A 23,654-nucleotide genomic window follows, 5' to 3' on the forward strand; every position below is an offset into this window, starting at 1 on the left:
GAAACCAGAGAACAGGAATGCATAGAAGCTGGTGCAGAGAGAGATAGAAGGATCTCCAGGAATGAAACAATATTAAGAGAACTGTGTGACCAATCCAAAAGTAATATATGCATTACAGGGTACCAGAAGAAGAAGATAGAGAAAAAAGGATAGAAAGTGTCTTTGAAGAAATAACTGCTGAAAACTTCCCCAAACTGGGGGAGGAAATAGTCGCTCAGACCACAGAGGTACACAGAACTCCCAATAGAAGGGACCCAAAGAGGGCAACACTAAGACATATAATAATTAAAATGGCAAAGCTCAAGAACAAGGACAGAATTTTAAAGGAAGCTAGAGAGAGGAAAAAGGTCACCTACAAAGGAAAACCCATCAGGCTATCATCAGATTTCTCAACAGAAACCTTATAGGCCAGAAGAGAATGGCATGATATATTTAATGCAATGAAACAGAAGGGCCTTGAACCAAGAAAACTATATCCAGCATGATTATCTTTTAAATATGTAGGAGGGATTAAACAATTCCCACACAAGCAAAAGTTGAGGGAATTTGCCTCCCACAAACCACCTCTACAGGATATTTTAGAAGCACTGCTCTAGATGGGAGCACTCCTAAGGCTAAACAAATGTCACCAGAGAAAATAAAATCACACCAAAGAAAGCAGACCAACCAAATACTAACTAAAGGTGGAAAATAATATAAGCTATCCACAAAAGCAGTCAAAGGAAACACAAAAGAGCACAGAATAAAACACCTAACATATAAAGAATGGAGGAGGAAGAATAAGAAGGGAGAGAAATAAAGAATCATCAGACTGTGTTTATAATAGCTCAATAAGTGAGTTAAGTTAGACAGAAAGATAGTAAAGAAGCTAACCTTGAGCCTTTGGTAACAACGAATCTAAAGCCTGCAATAGCAATAAGTACATATCTTTCAATAATCACCCTAAATGTAAGTGGACTGAATGCACCAATCGGAAGACACAGAATAATAGAATGGATAAAAAAGCAAGACCCATCTATATGCTACTTAGAAGAGACTCACCTCAAACCCAAAGACATCACAGACTAAAAGTCAAGGGATGGAAAAAGATATTTCATGCAAACAATAGGGAGAAAAAAGCAGGTGTTGCAGTACTAGTATCAGACAAAATAGACTTCAAAACAAAGACAGTAACAAGAGATAAAGGACATTACATAATGATAAAGGGCTCAGTCCAACAAGAGGATATAACCATTATAAATATATATGCACCCAACACAGGAGCACCAGCATATGTGAAACAAATACAAACAGAATTAAAGGAGGAAATAGAATGCAATGCACTCATTTTAGGAGACTTCAACATGCCACTCACTCCAAAGGATAGATCCACCAGACAGAAAATAAGTAAGGACACAGAGGCACTGAACAACACACTAGAACAGATGGACCTAATAGACATTTATAGAACTCTACATACAAAAGCAACAGGATACACATTCTTCTCAGGTGCACATGGAACATTCTCCAGAATAGACCACATACTGGGCCACAAAAAGAGTCTCAGTAAATTCAAAAAGATTGAAATTCTACCAACCAACTTTTCAGACCACAAAGATATAAAACTAGAAATAAATATTACAAAGAAAGTAAAAAGGCCCAAAAACACATGGAGGCTTAACAACATGCCCTAAATAATCAATGGATCAACAACCAAATCAAAATAGAGATCAAGCAATACGTGGAAATAAATGACAACAGGAACACAAAGCCCCAACTTGTGTGGGACCCAGCAAAAGTAGTCTTAAGAGGAAAGTATATAGCAATACAGGCCTATTTAAAGAAGGAAGAACAATCCCAAATGAATAGTCTAGCATCACAATTATCAAAATTGGAAAAAGAAGAACAAATGAGGCCTAAAGTCAGCAAAATGAGGGACATAATAAAAATCAGAGGAGAAATAAATGAAATTGAGAATACTAAAACAATAGAAAAAATCAATGAAACCAAAAGCTGGTTCTTTGAGAAAATAAACAAAATAGATAAGCCTCTAGCCAGACTCATTAGGAGAAAAAGAGAATCAACATACATCAACAGAATCAGAAATGAGAAAGGAAAAAATCACGACGGACCCCACAGAAATACAAAGAATTATTTGAGAATACTATGAAAACCTATATGCTAACAAGCTGGAAAACCAGAAGAAATGGACAACTTCCTAGAAAAATACAACCTTCCAAGACTGACCCAGGAAGAAAGAGAAAATCTAAACAGACCAATTACCAGCAAAGAAATTGATTCAGTAATCAAAAAGCTACTCAAGAACAAAACCCCTGGGCCAGATGGATTTACCTCAGAATTTTATCAGACATACAGAGAAGATATAATACCCATTCTCCTTAAAGTTTTCCAAAAAATAGAAGAGGAGGGAATACTCCCAAACTCATTCTATGAAGCCAACATCACCCTAATACCAAAACCAGTCAAAGACCCCACCAAAAAAGAAAATTATAGACCAGTATCCCTGATGAACGTAGATGCAAAAATACTCAACAAAATATTAGCAAACCAAATTAAAAAGCACATCAAGGGATCATACACCATGACCAAGTGGGATTCATCCCAGGGATGCAAGGATGGTACAACATTCAAAAATCCATCAACATCATCCACCATATAAATAAAAAGAAGGACAAAAACCACATGATCATCTCCATAGATTCTGAAAAAGCATTTGACAAAATTCAACATCCATTCAGGATAAAAACTGTCAACAAAATGGGCATAGAGGGCAAGTACCTCAACATGATAAATGCCATATATGATAAACCCACAGCCAACATCATACTGAACAGCGAGAAGCTGAAAGCTTTTCCTCTGAGATCAGGAACAAGACAGGGATGCCCACTCTCCCCACTGTTATTGAACATAGTACTGGAGGTCCTAGCCATGGCAATTAGACAAAACAAAGAAACACAAGGAATCCAGATCGGTAAAGAAGAAGTTAAACTGTCACTATTTGCAGATGACATGATATTTTACATTAAAAACCCTAAAGACTCCACTCCAAAACTACTAGAACTAATATCAGAATGCAGCAAAGTTGCAGGATACAAAATTAACACACAGAAATCTGTGGCTTTCCTATACACTAACAATGAACTAATAGAAAGAGAAATCAGGAAAACAACTCCATTCACAATTCCATCAAAAGGAATAAAATACCTAGGAATAAACTTAACCAAGGAAGTGAAAGACCTATACCCTGAATGCTATAAGACACTCTTAAGAGAAATTAAAGAGGGCACTAACAAGTGGAAACATCCCATGCTCCTGGCTAGGAAGAATTAGTATTGTCAAAATGGCCATCATGCCCAAAGCAATATACAGATTTTATATAATCCCTATCAAATAAGCAACAGCATTCTTCAACGAACTGGAACAAATAGTTCAAAAATTCATATGGAAACACCAAAGACCCTGAATAGCCAAAGCAATCCTGAGAAGGAAGAATAAAGTGTGGGCGGAGATCTCACTCCCCAACTTCAAGCTCTACTACAAAGCCACAGTAATCAAGACAATTTAGTACTGGCACAAGAACAGATCAACAGACCAGTGGAACAGAATAGAGACTGCAGACATTAACCCAAACATATATGGTCAATTAATATATGATAAAGGAGCCATGGACATACAATGGGGAAATGCAGTCTCTTCAACAGATGATGTTGGCAAAACTGGACAGCTGCATGTAAGAGAATGAAACTGGATCACTGTCTAACCCCATACACGAAAGTAAATTCAAAATGGATCAAAGACCTGAATATAAGTCATGAAACCATAAAACTCTTAGGAAAAAATATAGGCAAAAATCTCCTGGACATAAACATGAGCGACTTCTTCATGAACATATCTCCCCAGGCAAGGGAAACAAAAGCAAAAATGAACAAGTGGGACTATATCAAGCTGAAAAGCTTCTATACAGCAAAGGACACCATCAATAAAACAAAAAAGTATCCTACAGTATGGGAGAATATATTCGAAAATGACAGATCCAATAAAGGGTTGACATCCAAAATATATAATGAGCTCATGCACCTCAACAAACAAAAAGCAAATAATCCTAGTAAAAAATGGGCAGAGGAGCTGAACAGACAGTTCTCCAAAGAAGAAATTCAGATGGCCAACAGGTACATGAAAAGAATCTCCACATCACTAGTCATCAGAGAAATGCAAATTAAAACCACAATGAGATATCACCTCACACTAGATAGGATGGCCACCATCCAAAAGACAAACAACAACAAATGTTGGTGAGGTTGTGGAGAAAGGGATCCCTCCTACACCGTTGGTGGGAATGTAAATTAGTTCAGCCATTCTGGAAAGCAGTATGGAGGTTCCTCAAAAAACTAAAAATAGAAATACGATTTGACCCAAGAATCCCACTTCTAGGAATTTACCCTAAGAATGCAGGAGCCCAGTTTGAAAAAGACATATGTACCCCTATGTTTATCGCAGTACTATTTACAATAGCCAAGAAATGGAAGCAACCTAAGTGTTCATCAGTAGATGAATGGATAAAGAAGATGTGGTACATATACACAATGGAATATTATTCAGCCATAGGAAGAAAACAAATCTTACCATTTGAAACAGCATGAATGGAGCTAGAGGGTATTATGCTCAGTGAAATAAGCCAGGCAGAGAAAGACAAGTATCAAATGATTTCACTCATCTGTGGAGTATAAGAACAAAGAAAAAAATTGGAGGAGCAAAACAGCAGCAGACTCACAGAACCCAAGAATGGACTAACAGTTACCAAAGGGAAAGGGACTGGGGAGGTTGGGTGGGAAGGGAGGGATAAGGGGGAGAAAATAAAGGGGGCATTACGATTAGTATGTATAATGTGGGGCGAGCATGGGGAGTGCTGTACAACACAGAGAAGACAAGTAGTGGTTCTATAGCATCTTACTACGCTGATGGACTTGGTGAAGGGGGGAGCCTAGTAAACATAATGTTCTTCATGTAATTGTAGATTAATGATAACAACAACAAAAAAAATAATGACAATACCAAATGTTGAGAGTGTAGATAAACTGGATTGCTCATATATTGCTAGTGGGAATGTAAAATCATACATCTACCCTGGAAAATAGTTTGGCAATTTCTTACAAAATTGAACATGCAGTTACCATTTGATCCAACAATTGCATTTTGGGGCATTTATCCCAGAGAAATTGGAAGTGTTTTTACACAAAATTTACACGTGAATGTTCCTATTTACTCATTATAACCAAAAACTAGCAATAACATAGATGTCCTTTAAACAAACTGTGGTTCTGCTGTACCATGGAATACTACTAAGCAATAAAAAGGAATGAACTATTGGCACATGTAGTAATTTGGATGAGTATCCAGAGAATTATGCTTAGTGAAAAAAGCCAATCCCAGATGTTTCCTGATGCACAATTACATTTGTACAACATTATTGAAATGACAAAAATGACAGAAACTTGAACAGATTAGGGCTTGCCTAGGGTTAGGGACTAGTGATCGGGAGAAGGAAGAAAGTGGATATGGTTATCAAAGGACCATCAGGGATATCCTTGTGATGGAACTGGTCCATATCTTGACATGTGCTGGATTCATCGACCTATACACGTCTTAAAACTGCATAGACTAAACACAAAGGAGTGTAAGTAATACTATTCTGAATAAGATGAATAGATTTTATCTATGCCAGTATCCTGGCTGTGAAATTGCACTATAGTTTTCCAGGATATTTCTGTTGAGGGAAACTGCATAAAGATTCTAAGAGATCCGTCTGTATTATTTATTACAAATGCCTGTGAATTGTAAGTATTTCAAAGTAAGCTTAATTCAAAACATCAACTAAACTATGCATATTTTATTTACCCTGGTGTCCCCACTGTGTGGAGCAGTGTTAGGTACATAATAGGTGCTCAATAAATATTTATTTACTGAATGGATGAGGGGAGGACTTGTGTGCATGTATAAAATGATTCATTTGGCACAAAAAGGAGGATCCACTCACTACTTAAAGCTTACCTAAACTATTAGGGTAATTAAACCTAGAATAATAAGCTTTATCCTACAAACTCTACTTAATTATATGATCACTTTTGCAGTCATTCAAGACGTAGCTTGAGTCTTCTATGTTGATGTTTGGTGCTATTCCCTCCACCCCCATCCGCCGCCCCCCAGCAAAATCCCTAAATCGTAGAATGAGGAATAAACTAAAATGCATTTATGATAAATTAACTAAAGATGTATGAAGTCTCTCCATAGATGGCTACAGTCTTGATTATTGTAGCTTTTTTGTAAGTCTTGATATTTTGTAGTACTACTATTTTGTTCTTTTTTTTCAAAGTTGTTTTGGCTGTTTAGGTCCTTTACATTTAAAGTGGAATTTTAGGAACAGCTTGTAAACTTCTTTACAAAAATTTCCTGGGATTTTGATTGGGATTTCATTGAATCTGTGGATCAATTTGGGGAGAGGTGACATCATTAATACCGAGTCATCTGAACTATGAACATGGTATATCTTTATTTATATATTCTTTAAATCTTTCAGCAGTGTTTTGAAGTTTCAGTTTATAGGTCTTACAAATCTTCGTAGATTTGTCCTTACGTATTCCTTTTATGTTTTGAATGGTATTTTCAAAAATTTTCAGTTACCAATTGCTTATAGTTAGTATGTGGAAGTACTGTTGATTTTTGTATATTGCATATTGCTTTCATTTACATCCCATTTACTAGAATGCAGTCATAGTTGCCCCTACTGCATGTTTGCCTGGGGCATGTTACTATCTAACTATCTTCCCAGAAAGAATAGAAAAGTGAAATTAGTGAAAGCAAACTAGTAACAGCCCAAACACTGATGATAAGATGAAAATGGTGAGGACGTAGAAAGCACTTGAATTTATTTTCTTTGTGGCATAATAAATTTTTATCATGCACAAATTGCTTCCAGGAGCATTTTTAAGTTTTAACACTTGGATATGAAGCAAATAATTGTGGAGGAATACATAAATTTACTAATGGAAAATAACAAAAAACATAGTAGAATTAACCATTTTCAAGTATTTGCCATTTGATAAAGGTGACATTTCAAAACTGCTGAGATGAACTTCAAGTTGTAATTTAATACAGAATCTTAGGAGCTATGCAGGCTTGTTCAGTTTAGGGGACACGTATTAGATTGGGAAGATATCTGGGCTAGAGATACTGGGGAGTCACCTGTTTATAGATGATATTTAAAGCCTGAGACTGGGTGACATCACCAGAAGACAGATTAGAGCTAGAAAAAACCCTGGGGACTTGCTGTGTTCCCAAGTTCAGAAGTTTAGCATATGAAGTGGTAGCAAAGGAGACTGAAAAGAAGTAGCCCATGAGTTAGAAATAAAATTAGTGTGGAAGGTCAAGTGGAGGAAATTTTCCAAAAAAGGAAGTGATCCTTGTAACTGAGAGGTCACAGAAGGTGAGGACTGAGAGATGACTGTTGGTTTCCACAATTGGGAAGCCATCAGTGACCTTGACAAGGGCGTTTCAGGGAATTATAGAGGCAAAAGCCTGATTCAAGGGCATTTAAAAATGAGAAAATGGGTAAAAAAGAATTGGAGATAGTAACTGTAGACAGATTTCGAGAGTTTGCTCTAAAGATAGGCAGACAATCAATGTGGCAGCTGGAGAAGATATGTGGTTGAGGATTTTTTTTTTTAATTAAAGAACTTACAAATGTTTGTATACTCTTGGGAATGACATAGTAAAGAACACCAAAGCAGCAAAAAAGAGAGGAGCCACATCTTTGAATGTTAGGAGGGACTTGGGTCCCAAGCAGTGGTGCCTTAGCAGTAGCAGAATTGTAAAGGGGAAGACGGGATGGGTGCAGTTGCAGATAGGCAGGTAGACAGGTAAGTGTTAGGTTTTTCTCTTAATGCTTTTGTGTTCTTAGTGTAGTAGAAAGGGGTCATCAGCTGTGAGGATGGGCAGAAGAGATGACATAGTCATCCAGGACGAATGGACTGGAGAGAAATGTATTATCATAGGCAACAGTAATGGCTCTCTGGAGGTTAATGGTTATGAACTTAGAAAGCAGATATTTTTCTTCACTCATGTTCAGCACAAAAGTGCAGGCCAGAGTAGGCAATGTTGATTTATCCAGGGCTGGGTTTTGTCTGGCAACTCTGATGAAGTGAGAGAAAGGCAAAGGAGTGCATTGAAGCTGACTTAAGTGGGAAGTAAGAATGTGGGCTGGTGAGAGACAGGAAAAGGGTGGTAGGGTCAGCCTCTGACTGAAGAATTATAATGGTTGCAGGTGAGGGAATGAAGAGGGGGATCCTTGTTTTGAGATGTAAAGGGTTTTCAGTCTTGACTAGAGAAAAGCCAAGAGTGAAGGAGAGGTCAAATAGCTGGAAGGCCAGGACACTGGAATGATTACCTATGTGGAGGCTGAATTTGTGCTCAGAACCTGAAGGCCTTACCTATTATTTTCTAAGGGTCTTTGTGGCTGTTGGATTATCTGATAACAGTTCAGTGTTCTTAGTAAGAGCTCCTTGTCTCTTCACAGCTTTTGTTTCCTAGCCCATAGGCTCTACCAGATTTTCTTGATGTTTTCTTTCATTCCTTCTGTTGCATTTAAAATTTTAGCCATTATATTTCTGATTTCCAAGAGTTCTTTCTTGTTTCTAATGAACTTTCATAGTGTCCCTTTCTAGAAAAAATGCAGTTTTTGGTGATCTGCATGATTTGTTATAATACATATAGTAAGTACATGTACCGAAATACGGTTCTTTTCTCATTCATTTTATATCTGTGCTCAAAAGTATATACTCTCTTTTAAGCAAGTTTATCAAGTTAACTAGTAACTTCTACATATCTTTTCATTTTAGGTATCAAAAAGTAAAGATGGAAAAGAACAAAGTGAAACTGTATCACCATCCGAAGATGAAGCATTCTCCTGGCCAGGTCCCAAAACAGTTATGTTGAAAAGAACATCTCAAGGCTTTGGTTTTACATTAAGGCATTTTATTGTTTATCCCCCAGAGTCTGCAATTCAATTTTCATATAAGGTAAGAGAAATAATTAAAGTAACTTGAAAAACACACACAAGACAGTTCCTGTCTCCTTGTCGTCCTCTTGTCCTCCCTTCCTGCCTTCTCTGAGAGCTCCCTCCTTCTGGCAAAAGCCCTGTGAATGAGACTGTTACTGCATTCATGGAGGAGGGCACTTTGAATTGAATTGAGACTTGCTGTGATTTTACCAGAGTTTATAAATACATATTCATATATGGAAATATATTTTTTTATTTTGTAGGATGAAGAAAATGGCAACAGAGGAGGTATGCTATTAAAGTTTTAATTGTTCTCTGAATGTTTTTCTGCTCATATTGTCCTGTGCTTTAAGTAATATTAAATGAGATGATAATGGTGTTTGTTTGGAGCCAAATATATACCAGTTCTTAAATGTGGCAGTCATAGAAATTACATAATTTACTGTGGATTTCAAAGTTTTAGGAATCCCATTGTCTCTCATGGTTTGAACATGTGATGACTTTATTGCTTATTGTATATTAATGTTTACATGGGAGAATGTGTCATATGTTACTAGAGAAGTAATTCTGAGATTTTTATTCAGTGAGTAATCTTTCAAATCTAGTGATTCTTTTAGATAAGGAATACTGTGTGTTTTATCTGTTAGACATAATGACTCAAATACTGAAAAGTAGAGTATTTTGTGGGGTTTTTTTTTCTTTTGTTAATCTTAGTCTTGATTTAAACATTTTATTTCATGAGTTTAAAGGAGAGTCAGTCTGGGAATAGGGTTATTTCTTAATATTTATTCTGGTTTGAATTTTATATGCACTTTATTGAGTTAAAATGTACACACAATAAAATGTATCCATTTTAAAATGTTTTATTTCTAGATAATTTTAAACTTAAAAAAAGTTTCAAAAATAGTACAGAATTTCCATATATCCTTCATTGACCATGCCCTGATGTTGCACTGAAGTCTGAGACAGATATCACCTATGGGCCCTCAGAATGGAAAACAGAGTTACACAAGTAGATAATATCCTTAAAACTATTTCTTTCACATGGCTGTTTTTAACACATTCCTTAATGAAAGCTAATTTCAAGTGTCCAGTCTCTTTAAAGGGCTTCTCAACTGGGGACACTTTTGCTCCCCAGGGACATATGGCAATATATGTATACATGGTGATAACACACACACACATACATATAGGCATTTGGGGTTGTCACGTTGTGGGGGACATGGAGTGCTGCTGGCATCTAGCTGGTAGCGGCCATAGATGCTGCTGAACGTCCTGTGATACACAGATGAATTTCATTCATCAAATGATTAAAGACTTAATCCATATGAGGCATCATAACATGTGTTATATTATCCTATTTAGTCTTCATGATAATGCTAAGCAGTGTGATGCAAAAGTCCTATTTTGTGGATGAGGAAGCTGAGGCCGAGAAAGATGTAAAATAACTTGCCCAAGGTCACATAGCTAAGTGGCAGAGCTGGCCTTCTACCCAGGTGTGTGTAACCTGAGGCCCATTTTCTTTTAACGTTGCCATTTTACTTCTCTTCACTTACTTTAAATTCTCCTTTCTTTCTATAATTTTGTTTTAAAACAATTCTGTCCTTTAAAAAATAGTTTGACTTATGTAGGGTCAAGAATTAGTGTATTAAAGAGGGTATTTTTTTTTTCATTTTATTCTGAAATTAACTCTGGAATTTCTCTACCTTGACAAAGCTGAAAGCAAGGCAACTTGCTGTGTATTTGTGAATACCAGAGGACAAGAATTCACACAGAAGTCAGGGGTGTCCTGAGTTGAGAGGCTCTGACCATCTTATAGGAGCAATTACTTGTTACTCTGGTCTGAAGACCTGACCAGCAGAGGGCCTGGAAAGTTTGATGAGTTTAAGCAGTTACTAGTGCTCCATCTTTGCCTCCCAGTTGGTAGTGGAGGATCACAAAGCTTTAAGTACTCAAAATAGCATTCACCAAACCTGATCAACCACCAGAACATATTCTACATGAAAAAAGTTTCTTCTGACCTCTGAATAATTACTTATCGATCAGCTTTTAGCGTGCAACCTATTTAGAGACAGACCACAAGTAATTTATTATTTTGATTCAACTGAATGTGATGATTTTTATTTTATAGTCTCATTTCCTTTTAAAACTTATGTTCAAGCATACTGAGATTATGAAATCCTTTTATATGGACTTTGTTTGAAGGGGATAGAATCCTGGCCTGCAGTGCAATGATCCTAGTCAAAGCCTAGAATCACTGGAGAGAAAATAATTGCCAGAATTTTATTCAAATGCCCGAGAGATCCTGTTATAATGCTGAAATTTTGTGAAACAGTTGAAAGGTTTTGTTTTGGAGTTCTTTCCTTTTGGCAATTTTAGTGGAATCTCTTTGCCACTTAATTTTCTGATTGTTCTCCTTATCCAGCTTTTTCCATTCTGTTAAGTTTCTTCTGTCTTAAATATGTGTGCTCTCTTTGGTTTTAAAAATGATTTTTCTTTCTTACTGGTTAGTCTTTTAAACCATGGTGTGTGTAATGTTTAAAAGAAAAAGGCCATTAAGGGAGGAAATATTTTTAGGTGATTATTATTGCTTGTAGATAATTGCTGTCTTGCTGGTGTCCTGTTGCTCCTTAAATCATAAGTTTATAAATAACCAAAATAAGAATTATTGGAGCTTTGTGTCAGGAAAACAATTCCATTCACAATTGCATCAAAAAGAATAAAATACCTAGGAATAAACCTAACCAAGGAAGTGAAAGACCTATACCCTGAAAACTACAAGACACTCTTAAGAGAAATTAAAGATGACACTAACAAATGGAAACTCATCCCCTGCTCCTGGCTGGGAAGAATTAATATTGTCAAAATGACCATCCTGCCTAACAGTCTACAGATACAATGCAATCCCTATCAAAATACCAACAGCATTCTTCAATGAACTGGAACAAATAGTTAAATTCATATGGAACTACAAAAGACCCCGAGTAGCCAAAGCAATCCTGAGAAGGAAGAATAAAGCTGGGGGGATCTCGCTTCCCAACTTCAAACTCTACTACAAAGCCACAGTAATCAAGACAATTTGGTACTGGCACAAGAACAGACCCATGGACCAGTGGAACAGAATAGAGTCCATATATTAACCCAAACATATATGGTCAATTAATATACGATAAAGGAGCAATGGACATACAATGGAGAAATGACAGCCTCTTCAACAGCTGGTGTTGGCAAAACTGGACAGCTACATTAAGAGAATGAAACTGGATCATTGTCTAACCCCATACACAAAAGTAAATTCGAAATGGATCAAAGACCTGAATGTAAGTCATGAAACCATAAAACTCTTAGAAAAAAACATAGGCAAAAATCTCTTGGACATAAACGTGAGCAACTTCTTCATGAGCATATCTCCCTGGGCAAGGGAAACAAAAGCAAAAATGAACAAGTGGGACTATATCAAGCTGAAAAGGTTCTGTACAGCAAAGGACACCATCATTAGAACAAAACGACATCCTACAGTATGGGAGAATATATTCATAAAGGACAGATCCGTTAAAGGGTTGACATCCAAAATATGTAAAGAGCTCATGCACCCAAACAAACAAAAAACAAATAATCCAATAAAAAATGGGCAGAGGAGCTGAATAGACACTTCTCCAAAGAAGAAATTCAGATGGCCAACAGACATAAAAAGATGCTCCACATCACTAATCATCAGAGAAATGCAAATTAAAACCACAGTGAAATATCACCTCACACCAGTAAGGATCGCCACCATCCAAAAGACAAACAACAACAAATGTTGGCGAGATTGTGGAGAAAGGGGAACCCTCCTGCACTGCTGATGGGAATGTAAATTAGTTCAACCACTGTGGAAAGCAGTACAGAGGTTCCTCAAAAAACTCAAAATAGAAATACCATTTGACACAGGAATTCTACTCCTAGGAATTTACCCTAACAATGCAGCAGCCCAGTTTGAAAAAGACATATGCACCTCTGTGTTTATTGCAGCACTATTTACAATAGCCAAGAAATGGAAGCAACCTAAGTGTCCGTCAGTAGATGAATGGATAAAGATGTGGTACATGTACACCATAGAATATTATTCAGCCATAAGAAGAAAACAAATTCTACCATTTGCAACAACATGGATGGAGCTGGAGGGTATTATGCTCAGTGAAATAAGCCAGGCATAGAAAGAGACAAGTATCAAATGATTTCACTTACCTGTGGAGTATAAGAACAAGAAAAAACTGAAGGAACAAAACAGCAGCAGACTCACAGAACCTAAGAATGGACTAACAGTTACCAAAGGGAAAGGGACTGGGGAGGATGGGTGGGAAGGAAGAGATAAAGGGGAAAAAGGGACATTAGGATTATCACACATAATGTACGGAGGGGCACGGGGAAGGCAGTACAACACAGAGAAGACAAGTAGTAATTCTATAGCATCTTACTATGCTGATGGACAGTGACTGTAATGGGGTTTGTGGGGGGAACTTGATAATGGGGGAGTCTAGTAACCATAATGTTGCTCATGTAATTGTACATTAATGATACTAAATCAACAAACAAACAAAAAGTGCATGTTCAAGGAGGTGAGCCTCATGGTGAGATTGGGTTGGGTCATCTTATAGCTGGAATTTAAGGAGCCAGTAGAATATTCATGGGAATAGGTGGGGTTTTCTAAGAGTACGGAAGGGATATCTGGGAAATAGCATGACACTCTTTTTGTCCTTAGATGGTCTGCCTTGGAACTGTCATAGTGTCAAGAGGTGTGATTTTTCAGTATGCAAAGAGTATATAATGAGGTTCACATAACTACCGGTTATTTTTATTCCCCATCCTGATTCTAGTTGATTTGAACCCTTTAGAAACTGCATTCTGTTTTGCCATCAGTTATTTTCCCCAAACTAGCTGATTTGTTTTAACTTAACCTGTTCTGCCAGCTGGCCACACAAACTGGCCTCAAGCTTTTCTTAACTAGCCCAGGGCCTGGCTCTTTTCCTGAACTACACTGTGTATGTCAGACATAGTAGGAAAAAAGAGACAGAAAAACAGTAAAGCAAACATAAAAATACAACTTAATAGATACATATAATATTAGAAATAAATATTTTAAAAAGAGATAAAGTAACTTTAATTACCTGGTGTAGGGAAAATAGAAGTTCCAGTGGCCTGAATGATCACCTGACCGTAACCTTCTGCACAGGTGCAATGATGTAATTGGCCTACTGCATAGGCACATACTTACATGTGTTGGCAATGAGCCATTGTCTATGTTGCTATATAAAGAGCTCTGCGCAGTGCTCTGCAGGGAGGTGGAGGCAAATTGTGCACTCCTGGGTTGTGGACATGATTTTAGTGCTTGATGTACCACCAGGAGAATAAAGCTTGGTATAAAACTTTAAAAAAAAAAGAATTATTGGAGCTTTGTAACTACTATTACTTCTTTTTTACTTGTTCCCTGAGTAAAAACTCGCCTCGCTTTAGTTGTAGGAACATTTCCAATGTTCTAAAGTGTGTGTGTCATTTTTGCTGGGTGCTTAAATAGCTATTGGAGTTCTCCTTTGGCATTAGATTTTACCTTCAGGCATGTTAATAGTAAGTAAAAGAAACTGGGAATTCTATAAATTTCCTCAGTATTACAAATTTGTATTTTGTGATTGCAGTTATTTCCAACTAAACAGCTCTGTAGGCTACATTAGTTTTATAATAAAGTATCTTTTCGTAGCAAGAAATGGAAACCCCCTCAAGCCACCTGTCTTGCTAGTGAGTTTCAGCCCTGGGCAAGTTCACTATGGATCCTATGTGACCAAACAAAATGACAGCAAAATGTTCTCGGGGTGAAAGGGTTATACCCAACTTTATTTCCAGGTGGCAGGTAAGTTACTAAAATCCTGTTGACTCAGAGCGAGTCTGCATGCAGCAAGACAGTCTCTGCCTCTGGGCCCCTCTGTCCACACAGCTGTCCTCTGGGCCTCTCTGCACAGTCGTCCCACACAGACATCCTCCGGGCCTCTGTCCTCTGTGCTGCCACCACTCTAGCCTCTGCTGTGCTCTCCTGCAGCCTTGCAGCCCTGCCACCATGTCGCACCCAGAGCACTGGGCGGAGATATTTATATAGAGTCAACAGCTATGTATTGCTCACAGGTGTGCAGTGAGCTAGTCAACCAGGGCCAGGTGAGAATCCTGGCCACAGGAAATTTCATTTTATCCACACTCCACCCCTCCAGGATTCTGTCCTCTCAGTCTATGGGCCCTTAGTTCTCTGCAATTGTCCCTGTACAAGGAAGCTCGAACATTGTTCTCCAGCCTCTCCAGCAAAAAGTCTTGCAGACACACAGGCCAGACTCGTGGCTCTGTCTCTGACCTCTGCCTCTTTGGTCTTAATGGCTGGAACTGCTGCTCTGGTTTCAATTGTTTCCATAGCTCCAGTAAGAACCTATTTGGCAATTTGGATTAAAGATGGCAGCATGAGAGGTGAGAGAGAGGCTTCCTCCTAAAACTGCATACAATTTGAAAATATAGTTGATGCAACTAATCCTGAGAGAGCAACAGGAAAGAGGACTGTGCCAGACTGCATACACCTGGAGAAAACAGCAGACCTCACAGAACAGTAATGTACCAAAGCTGTGTCCCAGCAGGACCCAAGCCTTCCCCGACCCCAGCTCACCAGCGGGAGGAAGAGAAACTGAGCAGGGAGGGAGTGGAGGCTTGGGACTGCTGAATACCTAACTCCAGAGATCTTCTCTGGGAGCAAAAACCTACATTTCATGGTGCTTTCATGATACTCGTGGGATTGTGGGGTTGGAAAGCTAATAGAGGCAGAATTCCTGGAGAGACTGACATTCCAGTCACTTGTGGAAAGCAGGGATTCATATCCAGCTGCTCTGGGACAAAAGCTTACACCTGTGTGCTCAGCCCACTGGTTCAGGCAGTGGATACAGGCATAGCAGCTGAGAAGCAGAAAACAGCTCTTTCATCCACCCAGGCACCAATCCCACTCTGCTGCGACCCCTGACATTGCTTCAAGGACTGAGCAGCTCCAGAGAGTAGAGCTTCTGGACACTAGAGGGTGCCATTTACAAATATGAAATGCCAAAGGAACCTGGTACAGAGTAAAATTAATATAACCCCTGAGAAAGATGACATGGACCTCATGACTTCCTGAAACGTAGTTAAAAATAAAAATCATTAATATGCTAATGGAGGTACGGAAAGATATTCAAGAATCAGGAACGAATTCTGGTTGGAGATCCAATTGTTGAAGAGCACAATGGAGGGTACTAAAAGCAGATTGGATATGGTGGAGGAGATGAAAAATGAAATAGAAACTAGAGAAGAGGAATACAAAGAAGCTGAGGCACAGAGAGAAAAAAGGATCTCTAAGAATGAAAGAATATTGAGAGAACTGTGTGACCAATCCAAGCGGAACAATATTCGCATTATAGGGGTACCAGAAGAAGAAGGGAGATAAAGGGATAGAAAGTGTCTTTCAGGAGCTAACTGCTGAAAACTTCCCCAATCTGGAGAAGGAAATAGTCTCTGAAGCCATGGAGATCCACAGATCTCCCAACATAAGGGACCCAAGGAAGACAACACCAAGACATATAGTAATTAAAATAGCAAAGAACAAGGAAAAGGACAGACTGTTAAAAGCAGCCAGAGAGAGAAATAAGATCACATACAAAGGAAAGTCCATCAGGCTAACATCAGACTTCTCAGCAGAAACCTTACAGGCCAGAAGGGAGTGGCATGATATATTTAATGCAATGAAGCAGAAGGGCCTGGAACAAAGATTACTGTATCCAGCCAGATTGTCATTTAAATTTGAAGGAGGGATTAAACAATTTCCAGATAAGCAAAAGCTGAGAGAATTTACCTCCCACAAACCATCTCTACAGTCTATTTTGGAGGGACTGCTATAGATGGAAGTGTTCCTAAGGTTGAATAGCTGTCACAAGAGGTAATAAAACCACAGTAAAGAAAGTAGAACAGCTAATTACTAAGCAAATGCAAAATTAAATTAACTATCCCCAAAGTCAATCAAGGAATAGACAAAAAGTACAGAATATGATACCTAATATATAAAGAATGGAGGAGGAAGAAAAAGGAGGAGAAACAGAAAAGAACCTTTAGATTGTGTTTGTAATGGCATACTAAGTGAGTTAAGTTAGACTCTTATTAGATAGTAAGGAAATTAGCCTTGAACTTTTGGTAACCACAAATCTAAAGCCTGCAATGGCAATAAGTACATACCAATCAATAATCACCCTAAATGTAAATGGACTGAATGTACCAATCAAAAGACATAGAGTCATTGAATGGATAAAAAACAAGACCCATCCATATGCTGCCTACAAAAGACTCACTTTAAACCTAAAGACATACATAGACTAAAAGTGAAGGGATGGAAAAAGATATTTCATGCAACTAATAGAGAGAAAAAAGCAGGTGTTGCGGTACTTGTATCAGAGAAAACAGACGTCAAAACAAAATCACAAGAGACAAAGAAGGATATTACATAACGATAAAGGGGTCAATTCAACAAGAAGATATAACCGTTATAAATATCTATGCTCCCAACACAGGAGCACCTACATATGTGAAACTAATCCTAACTGAATTAAAAGGGGAAATAGAATGCAATGCATTCATTCAAGGAGACTCCAACACTCCACTCACTCTGAAGGACAGATCAACCAGACAGAAACTAAGTAAGAACACAGAGGCACTGAACAACACATTAGAACAGATGGACCTAACAGACATCTGCAGAACTCTACACCCAAAAGCAGCAGAATACACATTCTTCTCAAGTGCACATGGAATATTTTCAAGAATAGATCATATACTAGGCCACAAAAAGAGCCTCAGTAAATTCAAAAAAACGATTGAAATTGTACCAATCACTTTCTCAGACCACAAAGGTATGAAACTAGAAATAAATTACATAAAGAAATGAAAAATCCCACAAACACATGAAGGCTTCACAACATGCTCCTAAATAACCAATGGATCAATGGCCAAATAAAAACAGAGATCTAGCAATATATGGAGACAAATAACAACAATAATTCAACACCGTGAAATCTGTGGAATGCAGCCAAGGCCATGCTAAGAGGAAAGTATATTGCAATACAGGCCTACCTCAGGAAAGAACAATCCCATATAAGCAGTCTAAACTCACAATTAATGAAACTAGAAAAAGAAGAACAAATGAGGTCCAAAGTCAGTAGAAAGAGGGACATAATGAAGATTAGAGCAGAAATAAATAAAATCGAGAAGAATAAAACAATAGAAAGAATCAATGAAAGCAAGAGCTGGTTCTTCGAGAAAAGAAACAAAATAGATAAACCACTAGCCAGACTTATCAAGAAAAAAAGTGAGTCTACATACATAAACAGAATCTGAAATGAGAAAGGAAAAATCACTACAGACAGCACAGAAGTACAAAGAATTATTAAAGAATATTATGAAAAATTATATGCTAACAAACTGGATAACCAAGAAGAAATGGAGAACTTTCTAGAAAAATACAACCTTCCAAGGCTGACCATGGAAGAAACAGAAAATCTGAACAGACCAATTATCAGCAACAAAATTGAGCTGGTAATCAAAAACCTACCTAAGAACAAAACTCCTGAACCAGATGGCTTCACCGCTGAATTTTATCAAACATTTAGTGAAGAGTTTTCAAGAGAATAGAGGAGGAAATACCTCCAAACTCATTTTGTTAGGCCAGCATCACTCTAATACTAAAACCAGGCAAAGACACCACAAAAAAAGAAAATTACAGAACATAGATGCAAAAATACTCAACAAAATAGTAGCAAACCGAATTCAAAAATGCATCAAAAAGATCATCCATCATGATCAAGTAGGATTTATGCCAGGGATACAAGGACAGTACAACATTTGAAAATCCATCAACACCATCCACCGCCACAACAAAAAGGAGGATAAAATCTCTCAAAAAAATGGTTATAGAGGGCAAGTACCTCAACATAATAAAGGCCATATATGACAAATCCACAGCCAACATTATACTTAACAGCAAGAAGCTGAAGGCTTTTCCTCTAAGATTGGGAACAAGACAAGGATGCCCACTCTCTCCACTTCTATTCAACATAGTACTGGAGGTCCTAGCCACAGCAATCAGACAACACAAAGAAATAAAAGGCAATGCAAGAAATAAAAGGCATCCAGATTGGCAAGATAGTAGTTAAACTGTCCCTGTTTGCAGATGACATGATATTGTACATAAAAAACCCTAAAAAATCCACTCCAAAACTACTAGATCTAATATCTGAATTCAGGAAAGTTGCAGGATACAAAATTAGTACACAGAAATCTGTGGCATTCCTATACACTAACAATGAACTAGCAGAGAGAGAAATCAGGAAAACAATTCCATTCACAATTGCGTCAAAAAGAATGAATTACCTAGAAATAAACCTTACCAAGGAAGTGAAAGACCTATACTCTGAAAACTATACAACACTCATGAGAGTAATTAAAGAAGATACCAATAAATGGAAACATCCCGTGCTCATGGATAGGAAAAATTAATATTGTCAAAATGGCCATCCTGCCTAAAGCAATCTATATAGGGTGAAATACCAACAGCATTCTTCAATGAACTAGAGAAAATCATCCTAAAATTCATATGGAACCACAAAAGACCTCGAATAGCCAAAGCAATCCTGAGAAGGAAGAATAAAGTAGGGGGAATTACGCTCCCTAACTTCAAGCTCTACTACAAAGCCACAGTAATCAAGACAATGTGGTACTAACTCAAGAACCAACCCATAGACCAATGGAACAGACTAGAGAGCCCTGATACAAACTGAAGCATATATGGTCAATTAATATATGATAAAGAAGCCTTGGACATACAATGGGGAAATGACAGCTTCTTCAACAGTTGGTTTTGGCAAAACTGGACAGCTACATGCAAGAGAATGAAACTGGATTATTATTTAACCCCATACACAAAAGTAAACTCGAAATGGATTAAAGACTTGAATGTAAGTCATGAAACCATAAAACTCTAAGAAGACAGCATAGGCAAACATCTCCTGAATATAATCATGAGCAACTTCTTCCTGAACCCATCTCCTCGAGAAAGGGAAACAAAAGCAAAAATGAACTCATGGGACTACATCAAATAGAAAAGGTTTTGTATGGCAAAGGACATCATCAATCAAAAAAGGCATCCTACAGTATGGGGAATATATTTGTAAATGACATATCCGACAAGGGGTTAACATCCAAAATATATAAAGAACTTACTCACCTCAACACCCTAAAAGCAAATAACCCAATTAAGAAATGGGAAGAGGATATGAACAGACAGCTCTCCAAAGAAATTCAGATGGCCAACAGACACATGAGAAGATGCTCCACATCACTAATCAGCAGGAAAATGCAAATTAAAACCACAGTGAGATACCACCTCACACGGGTAAGGATGGCCAGCATCAAAAAGACTAAAAACAACAAATGCTGGTGAGGATGTGGAGAAAGGGGAACCCTCCTACACTGCTGGTGGGAATGTACGCTAGTTCAACCATTGTGGAAAGCAATATGGAAGTTCCTCAAAAAACTAAAAATAGAAATACCATTTGACCCCGGAATCCCACTCCTTGGAATTTACCGAAAGAATACAACTTATCAGATTCAAAAAAACATATGCACCTCTATGTTTATTGCAGCATTTTTTTACTATAGCCAAGATATGGAAGCAACCTAAGTGTCCATCAGTAGATGAATGGATAAAGAAGAGGTGGTACATATACACAATGGAATACTATTCAGCCATAAAAAAGAAACAAATCCTACCATTTGCAACAACAAGGAAGGAGCTGGAGGACATTATGCTCTATGAAATAAGCCAGGTGGGGAAAGACAGATTCCAAATGATTTCCCTCATTTGTGGGAAGCTCTGAAGCTCTGAAGCTCTGTAGCTCTGAAGACTGAGCTAGCACTGCCAGTGTTCTCGTGCTGCCTCATCCCACATCAATGCCATCTCCTTCCTCAGGGAATCCACAGAAGTTTGCAGCTTGTGTTCTCATGCCACCATTTCTTGGGTTTTGTCTGTATCCTTTTTTAATACTGTGAGAAGCAGCCAACCCTCACGGGCACTCTGCTTCTCAAAGGATCTGCTTACTATACCAAGAGCCACCCCTACTACCTCAGGTGTCACCTCCACTTGCCTCCAGTCCTGTGGTGGGGCCCAGTTCTCTAGGAGGCAAGCCACCTCAGACCACATACCATTGGGGGACGATCCACTGTCTCCCCATTCACAGGGGCAGCCCGCTGAAGCACCCCTCCCATAAGAGAAACCTGTCTTTTTCTTTGGTCAACAATGAACCCTGCAGACTTTCGCCAATTGTCTTGCCAATGGGTTTCAGCCCCAGGCAAGTTCGCTATGGATTCAGTGTGACCAAAGAAAATGACAGCAAAACGTTCTCAGGGTGAAAGGGTTATACCCAACTTTATTTCCAGGTGGCATGTCGTCACCAAAATCCCGTTCACTCAGAGCGAGTCTGCATGCAGCAAGCCAGTCTCTGCCTCTGGGCTCCTCTGTCTGCACAGCTGTCCTCTGGGCCTCTGTCCTCGGCGCTGCCACCACTCCAGCCTCTGCTCTGCTCTCCTGCAGCCTTGCAGCCCTGCCACCGTGTCGCACCCAGAGCCCTGGGCGGAGCTCTTTATATAGAGTCAACAGCCATGTATTGCCCACAGGTGTGCAGTGAGCTAGTCAACCAGGGCCAGAGGAGAATCCTGGCCACAGGAACTCTCATTTTATCCATACCACCTCAGTAAAGATTTGTTAATTCTAAAAATCCAAGAGGACATCTCTAAATTTAAAGTCAAGAGCTAATAGGGTACCCAGGCCACCACAGCAGAGCTGGAACCTAGAAAGCTACTAAATGCAAAGAGTAATGAAAGCACAGTCTTGGCTTTTGATGTACCAACAGCCCAAATATTTATAGGATGATTTAAATGGCTTTCACATTTAATTTTGATTACACGTGATTTTCTCATGCACTGACCTCTGTAGAAGGTACAGCCCTTCACTCTGTCTTCTTTCTTCCTCCCTCATCCTAATCCTTCCAAATCCCTGAGAAGAATCTAATTGACAGAGTTTATCATTTAATGCCAGCTATACAGTCCCATGTATTTAGAGATCAGATGTTCTTCAGTGTAATGAAGAGATCAGGTCTGTAAAGGTGAGAAAATTGGTTATATTTTATGTCATTGATTTCCATTGGATAGATTGATATAAAAATTATTCAGTCATTAATATAACACTGAAATATGGACTTAAAATTTTGTTATCAAAAGAAATTCTTACTAGGGGCATGTTTGTGGTCTGTGGTGTGGTGGTTGGGTGTCAGGCGCATTTCTACATTATTTTTTAAATGTAGCAGTACTACCAGAGCTCCATGAGTCTTTTCTGATATCTTTGGGGAGGAGCATTAACTGCACCCTTTAGAATCCATTGTTCACCCTGTTGACAGTTAAAGCATTTGAGTTTCTCTGGTAGTTCAGTAAACATACTAATTAGTTGCATATTTTTGTTAACTTTTAGTGCTGTTTAATAGAACAATTACAGGTGTCTTAAATTGTCTTGAAGATACTTTAGAAGGTGGACATGATGATGGTGAGAATAGTGGCTGCAGCAGAGGTGACAGGGTGGTGACAGCAGTAGCTACCTTACAATGTGCCAAGTATTCTTCTGAGACAGTGTGGACTTACTCATTTAATCAACACAGCAACTTCCTGGGTGGATATTACTACCACTTCCATTTTTTAGAAGGAGAAACTGAGGCAGGAAGTGTTTAATGAGCAAGTGGGAATATTGGACTCCAGACTCAGGTAGTCTTTGTAGAATTTCCTCTCAGTTTCTATCATGGCTTCGCAGAAAGTTCTTTACTCTTACCTAATTCATTCTTGTCAGAAAGAAGCTTCTGTTCCCTTGAAAAGTAAGGAGTATTGAAAGATCCCTAATTAACTTTCAGATATAAATTTGGCTAATGTACTAGTCTTTGATATTTGCTCTTTCATTTTTTTCTCTGTTTTCATAATTGAACTTAGCCTGTTGGCTTAAGTCTGTTGAGCTTAAGGATAACATATCATTGCTTTAATATCTGCAGTTGAGTTCTCATCAGTATATGAGCAGATAACCAAATTGTGGTAAATCTTAGAACTCTATTATCTCCTTTTATCTTTATGTTGTATTGCAGTTCTCTTAAGTTTGTCTTCTTTTCTTGAAAGGTCTTTGTTTTACCTTCAAATTTGAAATACATTCTTAGTTTTTTGCAGTATACTGAAGATAATATTCCATTCTCTTTTGGCTTCTGTTCTTGCTAGTAAGAAGTCGTATTTTGGTTTTATTGGTTATTTGAAGGCAAACTTTTTTTATATCTGCTGTTAAAATTTTCTTTGGTGTTTGGCCATTTTGTGATGATAAGTCTAGGTGAGAATTCACTTTTATTTTTCTTATTTGGGATTCATTGAGCTTCTGTGTCTATGAATGGATGTCTATCATCAGGTCTAGAAAATTCTCAACCAGCATCTCTGCACTTGCTAT

At 38.2% G+C, this 23,654-nt stretch overlaps 1 protein-coding gene across 1 annotated transcript in view; it reads left to right on the forward strand.

Annotated features, from left to right (window-relative positions):
* Positions 1 to 23,654, forward strand: part of ARHGAP21 (Rho GTPase activating protein 21) — a 133,699-nt gene that overhangs the window by 45,288 nt on the left and 64,757 nt on the right. Inside the window, 2 exon segments of the mRNA XM_073229076.1 lie at positions 8,892 to 9,071; positions 9,316 to 9,340. Coding sequence (XP_073085177.1) covers positions 8,982 to 9,071; positions 9,316 to 9,340 — 115 coding nt within the window. The 5' untranslated portion in view covers positions 8,892 to 8,981.

Source organism: Manis javanica, chromosome 2, assembly GCF_040802235.1.
Source record: "Manis javanica isolate MJ-LG chromosome 2, MJ_LKY, whole genome shotgun sequence".
NCBI lineage: Eukaryota > Metazoa > Chordata > Mammalia > Pholidota > Manidae > Manis > Manis javanica.